This window comes from Nelusetta ayraudi, unplaced genomic scaffold (assembly GCF_046127955.1).
Source record: "Nelusetta ayraudi isolate G7.1 ecotype Tasmania unplaced genomic scaffold, CSIRO-AGI_Nayr_v1 ptg000011l, whole genome shotgun sequence".
NCBI lineage: Eukaryota > Metazoa > Chordata > Actinopteri > Tetraodontiformes > Monacanthidae > Nelusetta > Nelusetta ayraudi.
This window is the reverse complement of record NW_027466061.1, coordinates 17530730-17550171: the sequence shown is the minus strand read 5'-3', so window position 1 is coordinate 17550171 and position 19442 is coordinate 17530730. Positions and strand designations below refer to the sequence as shown.

At 43.0% G+C, this 19442-nt stretch overlaps 1 protein-coding gene across 9 annotated transcripts; it reads right to left on the bottom strand.

Annotated features, from left to right (window-relative positions):
- Nucleotides 1-96: 96 nt before the first annotated feature.
- Nucleotides 97-19252, bottom strand: dtna (dystrobrevin, alpha). Of its 9 annotated transcripts, none has more exons than XM_076021544.1 (24): nt 18839-19252; nt 16881-16935; nt 14388-14455; nt 13510-13590; nt 13196-13409; nt 12840-12925; nt 12206-12360; nt 12000-12105; nt 10707-10873; nt 10340-10464; nt 9450-9533; nt 9163-9231; nt 7713-7808; nt 6118-6199; nt 5644-5738; nt 4885-4998; nt 4677-4773; nt 4011-4034; nt 3090-3249; nt 2895-2984; nt 2723-2822; nt 2086-2203; nt 1956-1998; nt 97-1595 (listed from the first exon to the last, which is right to left on the bottom strand). In XM_076021544.1, exons 2-23 carry the CDS (start codon nt 16895-16897, stop codon nt 1981-1983), a joined length of 2166 nt encoding a protein of 721 aa, XP_075877659.1. In that variant the 5' UTR covers nt 16898-16935; nt 18839-19252; the 3' UTR covers nt 97-1595; nt 1956-1980. The 9 variants fall into 9 exon arrangements, with proteins under 9 accessions (XP_075877659.1, XP_075877658.1, XP_075877657.1 ...); XM_076021543.1 differs by having other exon boundaries at nt 1947-1998; nt 18839-19251; XM_076021542.1 differs by having other exon boundaries at nt 1967-1998; nt 18839-19251.
- Between the last annotated feature and the right edge of the window lie 190 nt (nt 19253-19442).

The window sequence follows — 19442 nt, the reverse complement described above, 5'->3', positions numbered from 1 at the left end:
GCTGCAACTGCCACGCCTCCTTTAGGGTATTTAAATGTTTTCTGCCATCCGTTTATCAAAATGTGTTCTGTAATAGAAACTCAAAGACTTAAAATGTCATGTGTCATCACTTTATTATACATCACCACCATGCAAAATCACTGCTATGAACTTGCTTGAAAATCAAACTTGATACGTCACACATTTATGAATTTAGACTGGCCACTTTGCGCAAAGGAATAATGTAAAGAGTCACACTCACTTTGATTAGAAGCATCATAGAAGAGAGCGAGCGAGGTTGTGTGTGTGTGCAAGTTGCACAGTGATTTGTGTTTAATAGTAAACAAATGATTACTCACTGAACCTTAACAAATGACTGGTTGACAGTAAACATAACTTGTTCACAATTCCCTCGTCAGTGCAACACTTGAATTCTACACACATTGGTATGACGTACATTTAAAAAAAAACAAAAAAAAAAAAACAACAACCCAAAAAACAACAACCCAAAAAACATTTATCAGTATGTTTTGACATTACACAGTGGTGGAAAAAAGTTTTTGGACACTTCATGCATTTGTGATGTGTTGCAATAGGAATCAGTTTTTTACTCTCCGAGTGCAGTTTATTTTAGTGCAGTCACAAAACATTTTCCCACGTGCTGCACATGCACTGTTCTCTCCAGTGTTTAAGCAAGATGACGTCCCTTGCAACAAATCCAAGAATTAGAATTATTTAGCTTTCTTACTTTGTCTTATTTACAATCAACAAAAAAATATTTCCATTTGTTTTGTGCCTCTGAACCTTTTGACACACGCAAAAACATTCTTTGGCAAAAATCTAATGACAATCATTGGAACTGAGTAAAATTTTAAGGGTGTCCGAAAACTTTTTTCCATGACTGTACGTAGGTGGGTATATATTTAGGTGGGCCCCATCTATCTGCAAAAGATAATGACAGTTCAGCTTTAAATTTAATGAGTTTAATCTCAAGTGTCCACTGTGGACAACTAGCATTGCTGCTTAGTAAGTAAAATGTTGGCTACATGCTGCATTAGCAGCTTGAATGACCTCCTCCAGGGTCATCCATCCAGCTAAGGCAGTGTCTCTTTTTGTAATGGACAGGACAAATAAAGCAAAATATAGACAGAAACAAACAAACATAAGCCACTCTGTAAAATAGTACCAATGGAATAGTGGTAAAATCAACATTTACAAAATATTGCATGATTTACCAGCTATAGCTTGACTGTAGTCTCAGTCTCCTTCTTTAACCCAGATTACAAACACTAGAACCTGCTTCACTGAATTTGAAACATTTGCCACCCTGTTGGAACAGTGTGGCTGTATTTGACAACTCATAAAAAGGCTTAGAAATTACGAAATAATCCCCCAAATTCTTATGGCACCTGTGGCATAATAAGACAGCTCACTATTAACTTTCTTTACATCTGTCACAGTATCACCTTAAATACAGTATGTGGTTGGTTAAAAATATAGCTTTCCATAAATGTATTATGTTGTTGTTTTCCAAGCAGATCTTCAACCTCTCTCTGAACCTTCAGCGCTCTGAGCGGCCAGTGTCCTCTACTAGTGTTGCTTTCAATGCTGTTCACCTGTTGAAGACTGGAAACAATAAAAGAAGATGCTGTGTTTTCTGCTGGTATAATGGTAATAACATGGCATTCTTCAGGTTTATACTTTATCTGGTTTTCTATTAAATCACTACATAAGTTACCAGCAAGCGCTACAATTTAGTACACAAATTTGTCAATGCAAAAACTGTTGTCTAACTATCATATCAAATAGACTATTCAACAAACGTCATGCAAACCTACAGGGTAAAATGATTTGCTTTGTTCATCTGGATGATATGTATGCAATAAAAACATTTACACTATAGTCTTTAGGTTTGTGCAGTTGTATAAGGGCATTTCTTTAAAAGACACGGTGTAAACATGGTGTACAATAAAGACCTGGCAGTCACCTGGAGGAGCACAGTCACTGCTGCAGCGTCACCTGTACATGCACAACCCAAAAGACATAAAGGACGTTAAGAAAAAAGGCAAGAATGGATTAAATAATCACAAGATACCACAGTCTCACCATGCACGTTTTGTCTGGCTCAGGCCTGTGCTTCATTAGCTCCTCGAACTTTAGCTCGTCCTCCAACTGCTGCTCAAGATCGTTCTCAAAGCGCTCCCCCTCTGCAGCGCTGCAACTCCTGCAACGGATGAAAGCTCAGGATGTGCTAGATATGGATTGTTTTTTCTTTATTTAATTTCAGAGGCTTGAAAGAATGTTAAAGGTGATGTCTTTGATGGAGATTATATGCTGATGAAGGTATTTTGCCCAACATCTGCACTAAACAAATGGAAATAAATTGAAGGGCTAGAGGAAGTTGCATGGTGGTGAGAGGAGGAAGAGTCTAGCCATAAAGAATTCTGAATACAGAAGGTTAGTTTCATTAAAAAAAAAAAGGATTACATTACATGTATAATATAGCACAAGATATTCTTTATCATCCAGACATCAGTTGAGCAGAATTACTGCATTAAAAAAAACAATTTTTGCTGTACCCGTGAGATGTATCGCTAAAGTACTGTACATGTGCCCTTTGTGACTTCGCACAGGGCTGATTTCCAAAACGGTTTAGAGCAGGCAATAGATGTAAAAGATGAACAATGACAAGGTGAATTTTTCATGATACAGAGCCTTGAAGTTGGTCAGTACTGTGCTGTACCTTGGTTTATATGAGAAGAATGAATCTGAAGATGCTGCGGCCAATAGGTCGCCGCGGCCAAAGTCTGAATCCACAGTGCTCTCAGTCTCACTTCCACCCTCTGAGGAGAAATAACCCTTTACCACCAGCTCCGACAAACAAAAACACAAGCTCTTAAGTCATGCATCGTTACCTGAGTTGAGCTCTTTCACCAGAGACGACATTGTGCTGGTGATGGAGTCAGCAGCGATGAGCAGGTCATTTCTCAGATTTCTCCTTGGACCTTGGAAAAAAAGACATTGTTCGTGTAAAAAAAAAAAAAATGGTGGTCAACCTCCAGGAATATTTTGGACACAATATCCAGGATGTCATGCTGCAGCTGTGATACCCTGAGCGAAGGCCTCCTGTACATCCCCTCCCACGCCCATGAGCGAGTCCTGAGGTGTGTGAGTCGGGGTGGTAACAGCAGAGTCCGAGTGGATGGGTGTTGGGATGGGCCGGCTGATGGTGTGACTGGGGGAGGAGCGCGGAGAGCCAGGACCCTGAGTCTGCAACGCAGAGAACATATTTTAAATCCCAACTAGTGGCACAGTGTCTTTCAAAGTGTTGATGTCACAGCTACATAGGGTCTCTGAAGGTCCTGATAAAACATGTTAATACTGGAGACAAAATAAACAAAAGAAGAGTTCATTTAAATATTTATATATATATTTTATATATTATGCATCTAAACTGGCTTTAACATAAACCAAAAATGTATTTAGTACATGGTTTATGGGGTATTTTCTCAAGCCAGATCGCATTTTTTCCCCCACAAATTAGATTACTCACTTTAACACAAAACACATTCAGACCAAACACCCAACTCTAGATGTGACTTTGCCAAATTCATTCATCGTAGGTCATAATCAAATTGCTAGTTCTGACATATTTGACAGCCTACAGAAACCCTGTGTTTTTACCAAAATGCATTTTCACAATTTTATTCACTGCAAATCAAAAAACATTTCATAATTAAAACCTCCAGTGATGTCATTTTAAATAGGTCAGAGACGGCAGAATCAATCAACCCTATTTCTTGCAACGTGCTATTTTTTTCCCCCTTCAATTTCCGACTGTAAACATAACAAACCACTAGATGGTGCTGTCTGGTGAAAATTGACAATCCAGACGAGCTTAAAAACGGCAATACAACGCAGGCAATAAAAAAGCGTTTTTTCACAACACAACACAACAACAGCAGTAGGATTTAAATCTGGACATGCTGCCATCCTTTGAGGTTATGATCGCCACAGAGGTTTACACTCACAGCCTGTTTGCGTTCTTCCTCCAGCTGAAAAACAGTAGTTCATGGCTCATGAGCAGCATTTCTCATAAAGTCATCATCATTGTTTCGGCAACGAGGCAACAAGCATGTGGCTTCCTCATGCAAGTTTAATAGGTGGTGCATTGATCCCTCCAAGCTAATTGAAATGTTATCCTCACCACTTTGCCCAGTGTAAGGAGTTAATAGGGGCTTAATCACAGTGATGTCTTGCTGCTGGTAAATCACGTCATGCTCTATTTTTTGTTAAAGGGTTGTTACAAATTCCATACGTTTGGAAGGGGACAAAAACACAGTGGCTGTGAGGCACTTAGCGAGAGCGGAATGAAGCCCTGGTTTGGAATGTTTATGGTCAACTGAGTGAGGTACCAGTGCCCATCACAAGGGGCTGGTTTTCAGTTTTGAGTTTTTTGTGCATACCGTGTGAAAGGCAAGCAAGCAAAAAGTGGTCATTCAGACAGAAAGTTGATTTGCATCTTAGTTTAATGGATATGTCGCTCACGTTGAAATGAATTGATGACAGAGAACTGGTAATAATTCATCATCCAGCCTTGCTGCTTTCACCTACCTCAAGAAGCAACTTCAATGTCGTTTAAACTAGACTAGCAAGACAGACCAAACCACAAGCACCTGGGTGTGTGTCCGTTCTACCTTAAGAAGCATCATAAGCTGCTCCAGCTGCACCATCAGTTCCCTCCGACTCTCCTGCAGAGTAGACATTCGTTGTTCGAGCTCATCTTTGCGTTGCCTGCAAAAACCAAGCGGATACAAACGTGATGAGCGTCCACAGACTCATAAATAAGCTGTTTAATACATGAGAGATGCCTGACCACGTGTGCTGTAAAGACAAAAGCAGTACCTGAGAAGTCGTAGCTCAGCTAGCAGGGTGGGGTTCTGCTGACCTTTGGCAGGAGGTGGCTGAGACGCCTCCTCATGCTGAAGGCGCAGACGTTGGATCTCCTGCAGGATTTCTCTGTGGCAAGGAGAGAGAAAATGCAATTACGCTAGCAGGTCATCGCTCAGACATTGTTTTGTTTATGGATCACAATTTGATTTAAAAGAAAGACATGACTGTCCACCTGACCCCATTCAGAAAAAAATACACCTTCTTTGTATAGTTTTTGGCCAAATACAATCTGAAAAATACTATATGCGTATATATGCGTTCACCAACCATTACCATTTTAGTTAATATCAATAGACACATAGTGTAGCAGAAAAGGAAAGGGAATAGTGTAGTAACAGCAGAACCATGTACCTCTTTTAGATAAAAATGAGCACCAAAGCCTCTGAATACTGAAGGCAACCACAAAGTCTGGTGAGAATTTGTTTTTCTCTGCACATGTGAACCATGTAAAATGCAAGTGGTCATGTGATGTTTGTTTTGTTGAAAAATCTCAATTTGAGATACATTAAATCCAATTTACTTGTACTGTTGCGCACAATTGAAACAATGTCTCAACATTATTTTTTATTAGCTGCTTTGTTTTGCATTGTTGTTATTATCATTATTATTATTATTATTATTATTATTATTATTATTATTAGTAGTAGTAGTAGTAGTAGTATTATAGCCAGGCACAAAAGCCTTTACTGTGGAGGTGAATTTCATACCAACCTGTTTTTGCTCTCGAGCTCGGCGATGAGCTGCCTCTGCTGCTTGTTGGCATCCAGATAGCAGGGCAGGTCTGTGGAGACCCTCTGCTGTTGAGCCTGTCGATGAATCCAAGCAAGAAAAGGCAGACGTCACGTGAGCTGGCTCTACCTCCGGGTGATGTCATCTACCACCTTATCTTATATCTCACAGTGGGGAGGAGGCGGGGGCACAACAGTTAAGTCACCAGACATCCATCAAGACCTAATCAGAGCATAAACAAGCACAGATGGAAGATGGCCAAAGCCTGTGAAGTCCCATTATTTTAGCTGTGGGGAAGGAAAGACTCCCTTCATCAGAGGCCCTTTTTGGCTGTAAACGTAGGTGTAAAGATATTGTGCTTGATAAATATCTGAAATATATATATCACACACACACACACACACACACACACACACACACACACACACACAGACACACATACAGTACATATCTTACCACAGCATCAGCAGCCAGTCTAGCAGCATAGCGAGCGATGAGGCTGTGCTCTTCATCCTGATGATTGCTGCTCTCCAGCAAGCTGACGGAGAGAAAAACACGGACCAAAACTCACTACAAGACACAGTTACCATCGTAGCTGCAATGAAAAGAGAAGCAGGTTTGGATTATCCAGGAGAAAGATTAGTTTGCGGAGAGAATGTTCTATGGCTGACGCCCACATAATCACACTAAGCTACTTGTGTAAAAACAAAGAAGGAATGAATCTGGCGCTATTACGTAAAAGCGGTAGGAGTAGGAGTAATAAATATCACATTTAAAGACCAGAGGGGTTAGCACTTTAACCGCAGCAAAACAGTGATACATGTTCATATGGATGAGCGCTTGCAAGTACATGGGGAGTGACTGTACACGGTGCACCCAGACAGGAGGCTGTGGAATGATGGATGACACAAAGCAGCCCCGCAAACACACAAACAGAAGGGATATCTGGTTTGTGATACAGGGAAAATAGATTTTATCACAATAGTTTTGAAAAACAAAACGTTTTCAAGAGGAGTCATTTAACACACATACTTTCAAACTTTCTTTGAAGATAATGGCACACAGTGGAACAACTAGGGGAATCTACCGACAGAAAATAGAATAGAAAATACTTTTTCATGTTTTTAATTATCTAATCAAAAGGTTATATTGTTCCACTTGTAAGGTGGTGGCAATGAACGGAAAGAGGTCACATTAAGTGGGACTTGCAAAAAAAAAAACAACCTTTTCTTTAGATATATAGATTGTTGTTCTGGTACACGAACTGCAATGGCCAGCAGAAAGTGGAATAAAGCTGTGACATCATTTAAGAAAAATTGCCAATTTTTAATTTAATCTTACAATGAGGTTGACACGGCGGTGCAGTGGCTAGCGCTGTCGCCTCACAGCAAAAAAAGTTGTGGGTTTGATTCCTGGGCCTGGGGCCTTTCTGTGTAGGGTTTGCATGCTCTCACTGCGTCTCCATGGGTTCTCTCCTGGTTCTCAGGCTTCCTCCCACAGTCCAAATACGCATGTGAGGCAAATTGGGAACTCTACATGTCTATGTTGACTTTGTACTGTGACTCTGTAATGTCTTTGTTTTTTTTCTCTGTGGTCCTGTGATTAACTGGCGCCCTGTCCAGAGTGTAACGCTGATTTGCCCTATGACAGCTGGGAGAGGCTCCAGCAGACCCCTACAACCCTGAGTGCAGGAGGAAGCGGGTGTAGAAGGTGGATGGATGGATTTTTACCATGTTTTGTTTCTGAAGTAAGATTTTACATAAGACTTGCTTTAAGTTGACGTTCCTGCAAAACCATTACTGGCAAAATCTCTGGATTCCCTTTTGAAGTAAATCCATCTGAATCATGATGATGCCTATTACAGTGATGATAATGGTTTTGATGATGAGTATTATCTCTATCTGGTAACCGTAAAACGGGCAGCATGCAGTATTAGGGCTGAGACACACTCATAAAAAGGTTAGGCCAGGGAGAAGGTCACCAGGTGGCAGCTCAGCACAGCAAAATGCCTCCCTGTGCTGCTTGGCACAGCCAGCATCACACCAACTGACCATGTGCTGGGCTTGTTTTGGAGCAGGTTCACATACAGGGCAATCAGAGCATGTTCGTCGGCAAGTCTATCGGCGACGTCCAGGTTGTAGTTCAACCTGAAACAGTGCAGGGTTTTCAAAGCATTACACATCACGCAGGTGACAACGGGGGAGTTGGGGAACAGAAGGAGCGCTGGCGAAAAGGAGTGAGCGCAGCAGAGGAGATGAAGAGAAGAGTGGCTGAAAAGCAGCTTTTTCACGGGTGACTGGACAGAAACAAGGCCATGTTATGTTTGGAAGAACACACTCGGTGCTGATGAAGGCCTGGAGTTCCATTAAGGGCAGGTCAGACAAGGTCTGTATGAACTACATGCCCCACTAACATTAAACAGCATTATTAACTCAGTTCTCGATTAAAAATTATAAAAAGTTATTATGTCTCTTTTTTTTCTCAAGCAGCCCCCCCCTCCCCCCTCTCCACCAAAAAACAAAGCAAAACACACACACACACACACATGCACTTTATCCCTAATTGATCAGGGGCCTCTACTGTGTAAGCCTCACATGCATTTCCATTGCATTTATTTCACATAACCATCAGATACAGAGTCTATAAATAATACATAGGTAATGATGGCAATTAAAAAGAATACAAAATTTGTGATTGGACAAACACTGTCATTCTCACATTCCAAAAAGACCAATTACAAAATGTATTTTAGATGTGCGTCACCACCCCTTGCCAAGCAGCAACCAACTTCTTCCTACAGGACAACCCTTTACACATTGGTAAACTGACTGCAGAACGGACATGCGAGATTTCAGAGTTAGCGACGCAGCTACATTGCAAAGTTAATAGCGTTTTTACAGGTGCCTTCTTAGCTGCATTAAAACCCCAAATACCTTAATACAGTTGTGCACAATTGGCTGTGAAAACAAAATGTCTCATAAAAGGCACACATTGAGCCACACACTTTTACACTTTTTTTGCCTTTGCAAAGGGTGACAGAAAATTCTGGTAGTCCCACACCGAACAAGTAAAGTGGACCCCTCACTTGTCACCAAAGTGTGTTTTCTATAGGGGGTGAGCAATGAAAGGGAGTAGTGTTCCCTGACTGAACGCAGGTGCAGAGGAGCCTGATGGCATGCATCCTACCTCGGCCCTCTTCATTGTAGGAAAGTGGGACTGCTGAAGTTTTAACACTGACTGAGACAGGTGTTCAATACTAGAAAAGTGATGATAGCTTTTCTGGTGAATGAAAATCTGTTCCAGGACATTGGAGGTTGCTCCACTGACCTTGTCGCACGCTTCATCCAGCCTCAAGTATGAGCATCATAAGGCACCTACTGGGGTCTTTGTTCCCTTACTATGATGAGCACTCCACTATATCCTCTTGTGGTTATTATCTATATTAGATCACACATGCACCGAGCTGAAAAGGCAGTCTCGGAGCACACCTGTGTCACTTACCCTTTGCCTTTCAACAGATGGGGAGCAGCCCCAGTCAGCGTCTTTCTTTGCTCAACATCATTAATCCCGCTGCAAGGCAAGCCATTTTACATTCAGGACTGGGAGCCACAGGGTGGAAAGACAAAGCAGGAATGTTCACAGACCCGTGAACACACACACACAAACACTTTGGGCAAAATAAAGGAAGTGAAAATAAATACGTTGTGAGCCGCATTCGGACGGCCTCCAGGGAGCACGGTAACCTGAATACATCCGTTGGAAGAATCCAGGGCAGCCATTGTACTCACTTTTTGGTGGAGTAAGGGTTCCCTGACGTCGGCATGGAGTGGGACAGCGAGTAGTCAGTGGCGACGTTCACTGGTCTTGGAGGCCTGGACAGGAAACAGTACATTTTGTGTGGCAAAGAGAGAGAAGATGGCTACACACATCTACTCCAGGATCTACTTACTCATAGAAGTGGAAATATGTGGATTATAATGGGGAAAGTGGAAGCGGAACAAGAGGAGCATAGGACAGACTTGAGCACAGCAAAAGTGTGCAGGACAAAACCAACCCGGGGAGAGTGGGGGAATAATATGCTGTGAGATAAAAGGGACTTCCTGTCTAAGGTTAGGATTGTAGAATAAAGTAATGCATTACACATGGACATGTGGATGTTTCATGTAAAATAGATAAACTCACCATGTATCTCTGGGGAAAGTTCAGAAGAACAGAGGGGATGAGAACATTCCATTAGAACAATTTCACTCAGGTGAATGTCATTAAAGAAATCAACATAGTGCTAAGTTATCTTCAAGTTCCATTTTTTAGCAGAAACATTTTTTTCTGTTTTTGTAAATATATAGTGTTGCTCTAATTGTTAAAACGAATGGCAACAAAATGCTCAATGCTTGCCGGGCTTTTTGTCTTATCGTTCATAAAGCAACATAAACCCTTGGGGTGAAGGGAGGGGTGGGCAGCGACAGTGTTGCAGATTACAATCATTCCCGAGGCTGTAATTAAGCCTCATTGATCAGTTGACCCAGGAGATTGACTGGAATCACTACAGACTTGGAGGCAGGAGCAAGATAATTATCAGCCGAGAACAAACTCTTGCGGCTGCGGCACCGCGCGGCTGTCTCGCTGCGGCAAAGGCAAGGGAAAAAAAATGATAACAAAAGAAAAAAATGCAGCTTACACAATGTGCGCGAGGTTGAGAGGTTTCTCTGGTATTTCTGGGAACATGGGGTGAAGAGGCTCTCTGCTGGATGCACAGCTCAGTGACTTGCTGAGGGCATGGGACAACTTCTTAGCAGGGGATTTCTGCAGAGAAACACAGTGTTGCGCCAATTCGTAAGAAGTACAAATCTTATCAAAAATAAACCCACAAAACGACAACAAAGACACAAATCAAAACATATTTCACAAAAACACCCCACACAGCATCAAGGCCAAAACAAAAACAAAAACAAAAAAAACACCAAAAATTGCCGCAGCCACTGGTCCAGTGCAGACACACCTCTTCCAGCATCCTGCCTCCCCTCCCTCCCTCCCTCTTTCCTTACCCATGACGTATACTCCTTCATTTGGTGCTGGTTGCTATGGGAACCGCTGGCATGCCCCCTCCAGAAGCAGTCCTGACAGAGCTGGTAATTATGACATTGCTGGCAGCGGTAGCGGAAGCCCATCATACTCTCAGTGTGGCAGTAGGAGCACTCGACCGGGTGAAACACTGCGGGGGGAAGGTGGAGAGGAGGGGTCAAACAAACATACACGCACAAACACAAACGTGTGCGTGCACACACACACACACACACACACACACACACACACACACACACACACACACACACACACAAAGGGAAACACACACGAGCAGATGGAGAAAAAAAACAACCACAAAAAAAAAACAAACACACAAATGCTGTGAAGCTGCCGTCGCAGCGCCAGCTCTTTTTTTTTTTTGTGCAGAGGATTAGTTTCCGCTTAATTTAAGGTCAGACGTGCTGTCTGTTCAGTCCGATGCTCGTCCCGTCCTGCCCAAACCAATCAGCACCACTTTGACATGTGACAGCGCTGCTCAAGCTCAACTTGCACCAGTGGAGATGAGTGCATCACCAATACGCCCAAACCGCAGACATAATTATGCACAGAGTGACAGGTCCCTATGGGTCACTCACACTACGGTGCGTGTGTGTGTGTGTGTGTGTGTGTGTGTGTGTGTGTGTGTGTGTGTGTGTGGGTGTGAGTGTGCGTGTGTGCAAGTGCATGTGTGTGTGGTTTAGGATTATGATGCACAGTGTTGGCGAGTATTCTATTACTAAGTAATCCACTATTTTTAAATGACGGAGTAATGTAACAGGATTACTGTGGCATAACTGGTCATTATATCCTAATTACTTTATCAAGTAACGAGTCCATTACTTCTCCGAAATATTTTGCAAGCTAAAAGTGTCTTATTATCCTCAAATTGTCTGAAATTTAGAAAAACAACTGAAAACAATGATGTGATGCCCATATTATTTCAATAATATGGGCTGAGCAAAAGGCACCAGTACTGTATATGAGTTTGTTCTGTGAAATGTGCAGTTTGTGTTCAGAGAGCAAAGATTCATTCATGTTAAGAGGACAGAGGCAATATTTGCAACTGTTACTTTCTTTCTTTCTTTTTTTTTTTTTTAACTAAAGTGATTAGTAATAAGTAATTAATTACTTATGAAACAAAGCAGTTAACTCAGTAATCAGTAGTTGCATTACTTTTATGGAGTAATCCCAACTGCTGATGCAAAGCTGAATTTTCTCACATCCTCACACAGCCCCTGATCCCGTTTTATAAATATTCTGGTTTGTGATCTCACCGTTCTCCACGTTGGCGAGCCGGTGCATGAGCGGCAACCACACCAGGCACTGAGGGGGCGGGTCAGACATCAGCGTATCCAGGAAGGTGTTGAGGGAAACCTTTTTCTGGGGAGGGAATGGGATGGAAATATATTACTGAACTGAACTAGATTAGAGCTTTCTTTCGCTCTTGTTTTAATGGCACCTGGCATCAATCAAGACTCACCTGCTGCGCAAAACACGTCCTTGCTGCTTGCTCTGTATAACTGAAGGAGGGGCCCTCGAAAATTGCCATGGGCAACTTTAGAACTTCCCTCAGAAACTGGTCGAAATGCGGGTTAACCATAGCTCCAGCGGAGTCAGATATCTGTGAAAAAATATCTGAGAGGAGTGCAGCGGAAACAAAGCGAATTAGGCGAAGTAATTGTCACTAGTCTGCACCAGAGTAAGCTAATTAACAGTATAGCACGAAATAATTGCGGTGCTTTATTTGTAAAAACAATTTAAAGTGAAGCGGTTATTGTGAACCGTGAACACCAAACAACGCAGCTCTGACACCACAAACACCCACCATCCCCTTGTCACGACCCACTGCAACAGCTCCTGTGGATTGCGCAGATTATACAATAAACTCTCATCTGCATATAAAGAATAATAACTTCTTCTAGTCGTAAAGAGCTGGGACTGAAGTGCAATGGGCTGCACCCAGATGGAGTAAATTAGATTTGTAAGTTACACAAATAATACATAAATTACTTAAACAGGAACAATCTATGATTTTATCAAAGGCTAATTTGTTTCCTTCTTTTTCATTTTTCACAATTACAAAGGAAAACAAAAGGCTTTGTACAGTTACTTACATCTTAATTTATCCAAAATTTTCCCACCACAGATGGTTGCTAGGGCCGTCTTCACGACAAAGACAGATATCTTGCCATGGCCCTCCCTGAAAATGTGATAGAGAACTTTACATCACAGGTTATTTTGAAAAAGAACTGCCAAGCTGAAAAAAAGAAAAGAATTCTGCTCTCCTAAGGAGCAAAAAGCAGATTTTTAACCTCCAGCGATTACCACTTGGCTCTCTTACACTCCATGCGAGTGTGCTGCAACATTACGGTTGTAAATAGTCTGTATTTCTACTTCACTTCACACTGCAATGGCGAATGTCAAAGGAGTACATAACCAGCCGCCGTCTGTCAGGAGAGATGCTACTCACGGGTCATAGGCTGCCAGCAGGAAGTTGAGCAGCAGGCTTATGGACTGCTCCACGCTGATCTGGTGGGTGGTGGGCATGCGCTTGTTCAGCTGGTAGAAAATGGTGGACAGTACCATTTCGAGGCGGGCCACCGAGAGGTCAGCGTTGAGGTCCATGGTGTTGATGCCATTCTCTCGGAAAGCCTCGATGACATTCCAAATGTCTACCAGGTGCACTGGGGGGCAAACGGGAGGGCAAAATGGAAAAGGTAAAAATGTCAGCGCCGAGGACAGCAAGCGCAGGCGAACCTTTGACTGTGTGGCAGTGGCACTCACTGTTGCATTTCTTCTGCACAAATCTCAGTTTGCAGGCGGTTCTGTACGTCGATAACCGTATGGAGTCCAAATCTTGAGCCCCTGAGGAACAATCACGTGTTAATAATGGTCAGATGTCAGACTTATTTTAGATCTTTATTTTGTTCTTTCTGAACTCCAATGCAATGGCCTAGCATAAATAACAATGAAAGAAAGTCTACAGACACCAAGGAAGCATATTTAGCCTTCTGTTTACAGTCTCGTGCAAAAATCCAGAGTGGAGACATTCCTGATAGCCCACCTTTCCTAACCCTATATGTATAGTGTGGTGTATGGAGACTGTATGCTCAAGATTTTATTGTGACAACAATAATAAATGACATTATAAAATATAGCCTGGTATAAAAACAGACTTTAGAAAATTTAGATTTAAAATACTTGAATAAAAATATCCAATTATGTTGATATGAATGTGAAGTGATGTGGTACAGAGCCTGAATCCCACAAAAGCTCTTTTGGGGTTCGGATAGGTTCGAGCATTTGTTTAGGCAGGAAGCCGAAAATATAATGCTTTCTGGACACGTACGGGGCTTTTGAGGTAAAAAGTCTCTTCTGAACCTTTATTTTGCAAGGTTGAGAGCTATATGTTTGCAGCCTGTTAACTGAAAATACTACTAAAACTTTCGGTAGCCATTAGTAAACATAAATACTGAATAGCTTGGGTACCCGGTTTTAAAATACTACAAACTAGTGGCCGACTACAGGATCTCCACTTGTTTTCAGTACCCTACTAGTACATTTGCCATGCAAGTTTTGGCCAATTGGAGGGTGTCAGGGAGCTTGTCTTTCCCTATGCTGCAGCAGGTGAACTCCATCAGCCTTCTGTTCGATGCACTTACTCATCTCGACAAACAGTTGCCTTCTGTCTGCCATGTTGTCTCCGTTCCCGCCGTGGTCTTCAATCGCTCTGATCCAAAGGAAAAGAAAAGCACTTCAGAGCCTTTGTAACGCCTTTGTGCAGGGGTGGTTACAACTCAGGCAATAGCGGCTGCTCATACGGTCGCGTTCAGCTATTTGCAGTACAGATTTACTTACTAATCTTGTATTTATTTATTTTTTTTTCTTTTTAGAAGCGATCACACATTTTTCCAAATTTCTCTATAAAAAAATAACCTTCAAAAAACACAGGTCACTTGTTAAAAACTGTAAAAATAAATAAATAAATAAAATAAAAATTATGCACTGTTTCTATTCAACTTTATATAACACATGATTACTGTTTCTGTTCTCACAGAATACACATAAACAGCTGCATTGTTTGTTACATAATGCTCTAAAGGCTGGATTCTCAGGGACTCACATCATCATTCTTCTACTCTCCTCTTTATTCTGAGCACTGATATAATGACTACAGCTGGCTACTTTAATTAGTTATGTTTAAAGCAACAGTGGTTTGAAACTTCAGACTTCAGACTGTAACTGTACCTAACCGTACCAACTTCTTGAGAAAAAACACTGTCCTCAAGCTCCATTGACCATGCTGATTAAATAAAGTGTTTGCTTCATCTGTGACTGGACACAGAAGCAGCCCGCACAAAGTACAAAAAAAAATACTAATCAATGAATTTAAAGCCTTTCTAGGGTACATGTGTGAAAGGCAATGCAAAAACAAATGAAACAGAAAGTAAATGCACCATAGCACTTTCATGCTACTTTGCTGGAATACAATTGATTATTCTATTAGCAGCAAGACCTTGGAAACGGTTTGGAAACAATTCCAGTCTGAGTTGATACATTTGTGTTATCTTCATTTTTTTCTTAAATATTGATAGTATCAGCTAAACCCTTTAACAGAGTAGAAAGAAATAAAGACCCATACAGTCCTGTGCATAGGCCATCAGCATGAGGAGAGGTCTTGAATTTGACAGGGCAGCTGTGTGTGGCTGTGCTTGCCAGGACCTGATAAGATTGTGACTGTTTGAGACAGTTGATTTTGTTTTCTTTGGGTAGATTCTAAAATGTATTTCCCTTTACAGATTTGTGCATACTTTAATAATTCTGTTATTAGTTATTCTCAAGTCAAAGGTGAGGCTTCTACGTAGAAATGTTCATAATTTCTGCTTTGTTTCTCCGCACTTCAATTGTGCATATTCCACAATTAAAGTTGGGCCGCAGTGAGCCCAGGACCCCCCAGAGAAGGTCCATCTGGCCCTGTTGCACAGGCACAAATAATGTTATTATGTTTTTAAGTTTGTTGTTTTCGTACATTTGCTAATTGGATCAGGTGCCAAAGTACACTTGCCAGACAGTGAACGTGCGTGTCTGTTTCGGGGTCACCAAACAACTTTGAGCAGCGAGACAAGGACAAGATTTTGGAAGGTGCAAAGTGGCACGCTCACGCCATGCCTCGCTGCACCCTGTCTGAGGCAATCTAATACACCTAGTCATGTGGTTGGTTGCCATGGCAGCAGAGATCCCAGCTACTCCGTTTGTAAAAACATAGAGCTCGTCAGCCCCTCCAGCCCCCCCTTCCATTTCAGAAGCACCTCCCGCTGCTGAAAAGTTTGAAAAGTTTTTTTTTCTTTTTTTTAACCAAAGTAATGTGTTTTGTGATGGAAGGCTTGGCAGGGTTATGGTTGAGAGCACAGTGGCACTTCTTGGGCTACTGAGTTTTTTCTTCTTCTTCTTTTTTTTTTTACCCTGAAAGACAGTCATTCAGGCATGGTATTTCCAAATTGCTTTGACAGTAATTGGGAGACCCAAATATGCTGCGGAGACCCGCCGTGTGCAGATTAGAATTCACCCGGCGTTGCAAACCAAAATAACGGGGCACATTTCTCTTTCTCCTGTCCTGCATCTGATCCCAGAGAATCACATTTGCAGGTGGAAGTAGACATTTAGGCACAAGCAGCGGGATCACGCTGGGATTAAAGCAGCAAGTGGTTTTGAGGTAAAGGTTAGATGAAAACAAACTGACTGATGTAAAAAATAAGTGATTACTGCTGCGCATGACAGACGGACGGAACAAACTAATGTCAGCTGCAGTAAATGTTCTCAGTGACAACCACACACAAGAGACAGTTGTAAAATAGTTAGTGGGCACTGGTGAATGCATCAATGACACAAACGTATCTGGCAGTCCAATGCCATCTCAGTAGTCATGGATATGCAAGGCCATTCACAGGCTTGCACAGTGAGTGAATGCAAAAGCGCACACTGGTTTTATCTGCATCACAGGCAAAACCACGCAGAGCACCGCCTACGTGACCTGCCGCCATTGCAGAAATACCAGAGATTGATGCAATCTACCAGCCCGGCAGATATTAAAGCCGCCGCAGCCGCCGCGAAAAAGGCACAAGGGTCGAGGAGGCGGGAAGACGATACGGGAATACCTGTCGTGCAGCACCATGGTAGTCACACGGCGAGTCCCGCTCCTCCAAGCAAAACCTATGCAACTCGAATGTATGCAACTCAAACGTCTGCAGAATGTGGAGACGTGACAACAAAAGCAGTCCAAAATGATTTGGTGGGTGGGTTGGTGGGGGGGCGCTGAAGATGTCTGAAATTAGAAACTGTCCTCAAGGATACAGCGTGCGCTGCCTCTATCTTTAACTGCAAATGAAAAGGCTCCACATTCTTCGACGGCTTTGCTGGCTCTCTGGTTGCAGATCCCGAACCTCAGTGCTGGCATGTGCCCAGCGAACATTACTCTTTCCCTGTGGCACAGTCCGATGCGGAGCAACTAGTGACCCCTGCCTTTCAAAGAGCAAATCATCATCTACCGTTAATGATTGCGCAGAGAATCAGAGGGCGAGAACTTGTCAAAAGCAAAGCTGTGACTCACTTCATCTTTTCATGCTGGATAGGCTTCTGATGGACCCCCAAAATACGAGTGCACTTCAGGAAAATACTTATTTACATGGCGTGTCTTTATCTGCAGCCGCTCAATAAAACACAGGCCAGCTAACAGACAGCGCTGCGAGTTTGCGTCCTCCTCCTACTCATGATGCACTTGAATGTAGACGGTCATGCAACATTTCCAAACAAAAGCACTAACTTGAGCTGAGGAGCAATCTGCAGTCCGGCTCGGTGCAGTCGCAGCTGTTGTAACTGATTGGCCTGAGTTATTTTTACATCAGCAGACTATAAACCACAGCGGCCTCCAGAATCCCATGACCTGATGGGAATTGAAAAAAAAAAAAGAAAAGAAAAGACAAAAAAAAACATGACAAAGAGCGAAACAACAGAAAGCTGCGCCACAGACTTCAGCTTAATCGGGTCGATCTCAGCACGGCCAGAGATGTTGGTGCTTCGGGGGTTTGCAGCGGAGAAGGAGGAGCAGTGTCTCCTCTCCCCGTCTGGGAGCAGGAGGCGATGTCTGCTCTCTGTCCCCTGCTGACGATCACCATGGTTTCGGCTGCAAAAAGGCCAAAACTTTGGGAGCCTTGTGTTGTGAGAGAGAGCGGTGACAAATTTGGGGCTGCTCTCTTGCTGCTGATGCTGCTGGCGTGATGTTGTTAATTAAGTCCTTGAGGCCCAGTTCACGTTAACCCCTAAGCTCTTATATCAGCCGTGACGTCTGGTTAAGGATCCCGAAACACGGAGCAAAGCCACAACTTGAAAAATGACCACATCCGCACTTGATGGCAATATAATTGGTTCTTATTAGCGGTTAATAATACAATAGTTAGGTATTTTCAGTTACTGCATTTATATAAAAAACATAAGTTATGCTTTAAAAAAAAATCAAATCAAATTCATTCAAATTGCTCCTTCTAAGTGCAAGATAGCCTTTAATTACATGAACCCTGGAGAGAATGGCACTGTGATGCGTTGTTTGATGTCAAGGCCAGCACCGAACCACATGAGCTGCATTCAAAAAGCCTGACAAGAGACGTAATCCTGAGCAGAAAAAAACAGCCTTGTCGTTTTTGAGACTTTTAAGAAAGCAGCTAAATTCCGCACTATATTACACAGAGGTACAAAGGGCAGCAAGAGGCACCTCATGGTTGCACTACTCAGGCATCACACATCAACAGACACCTGTGAGTGTGTGTGTGTGTGTGTGTGTGTGTGTGTGTGTGTGTGTGTGTGTGTGTGTGTGTGTGTGTGTGTGATGGGGGTGAGAGGAGTCAGAAGACCTGCAATCATAAACTGTCTCCCGCACGTGTGGCTGCATTTTTTCTGACCCCGCAACTTCCCCGCCGGAACTCATGTCACCCAGTTAGGGAGCAAGTGGGTCGAGGTCGACTTCCTCCCTGCCTCCCTGCCTGCCTGCCTGCCTGCTTGCCCCCCAGGACTCCCAGCAGTCTCAGTAGCTGCAGCAGCGCACTTGCTGGGGAGGACTTACCAGTGTGTTGTTCCGAGACATTTCAATGCAGCATCGCCGGTTTGTCCACATAGAAGCAGTCGGCAGCTCGGATCCCCTCGGTGCAGATCACGGTACTTTTGGTTTGGGCTCCAGCATCGCTGCACGTTCAGCGGCTGTGGCGGTGCCGGGGGCTCCTCTCCGCCAGCAGCAGCAGCAGCAGCAGCAGCGGCAGCAGCGGCAGCTCGTATAGTGGAAATTTTCGGGCAGTGCGCTTGGCTCCCGCTGCTGTGTGTGTACGGTCTGGTCGATGACGTAATGCGGAATCTCTTCACTTGCGTCAGTCGCCTGCAAAAAAATATTCAAAGTTCGACGAGGTTGATGGAAAAATCGGGGACACGTCACGGGGAGACGGTTGGAAAGTGCGCTTTCAGCAAGGCACGCACGGAAATGCAAACACGCGGCCACGAGCTGATTTCAGTCGCCTTTAATTTCCCCCTTGCAGGGTTAAGAGGATGACGTCACCTAAATGGCGTTATATCTTTATGAATGAAGTATTTCACCGCAGTATCGAAACCTGTTGTTTATCCTTTAAAAAAAACATTTAAAACACACAATCACATGAGAAATTGTAATTTTTTTTTTG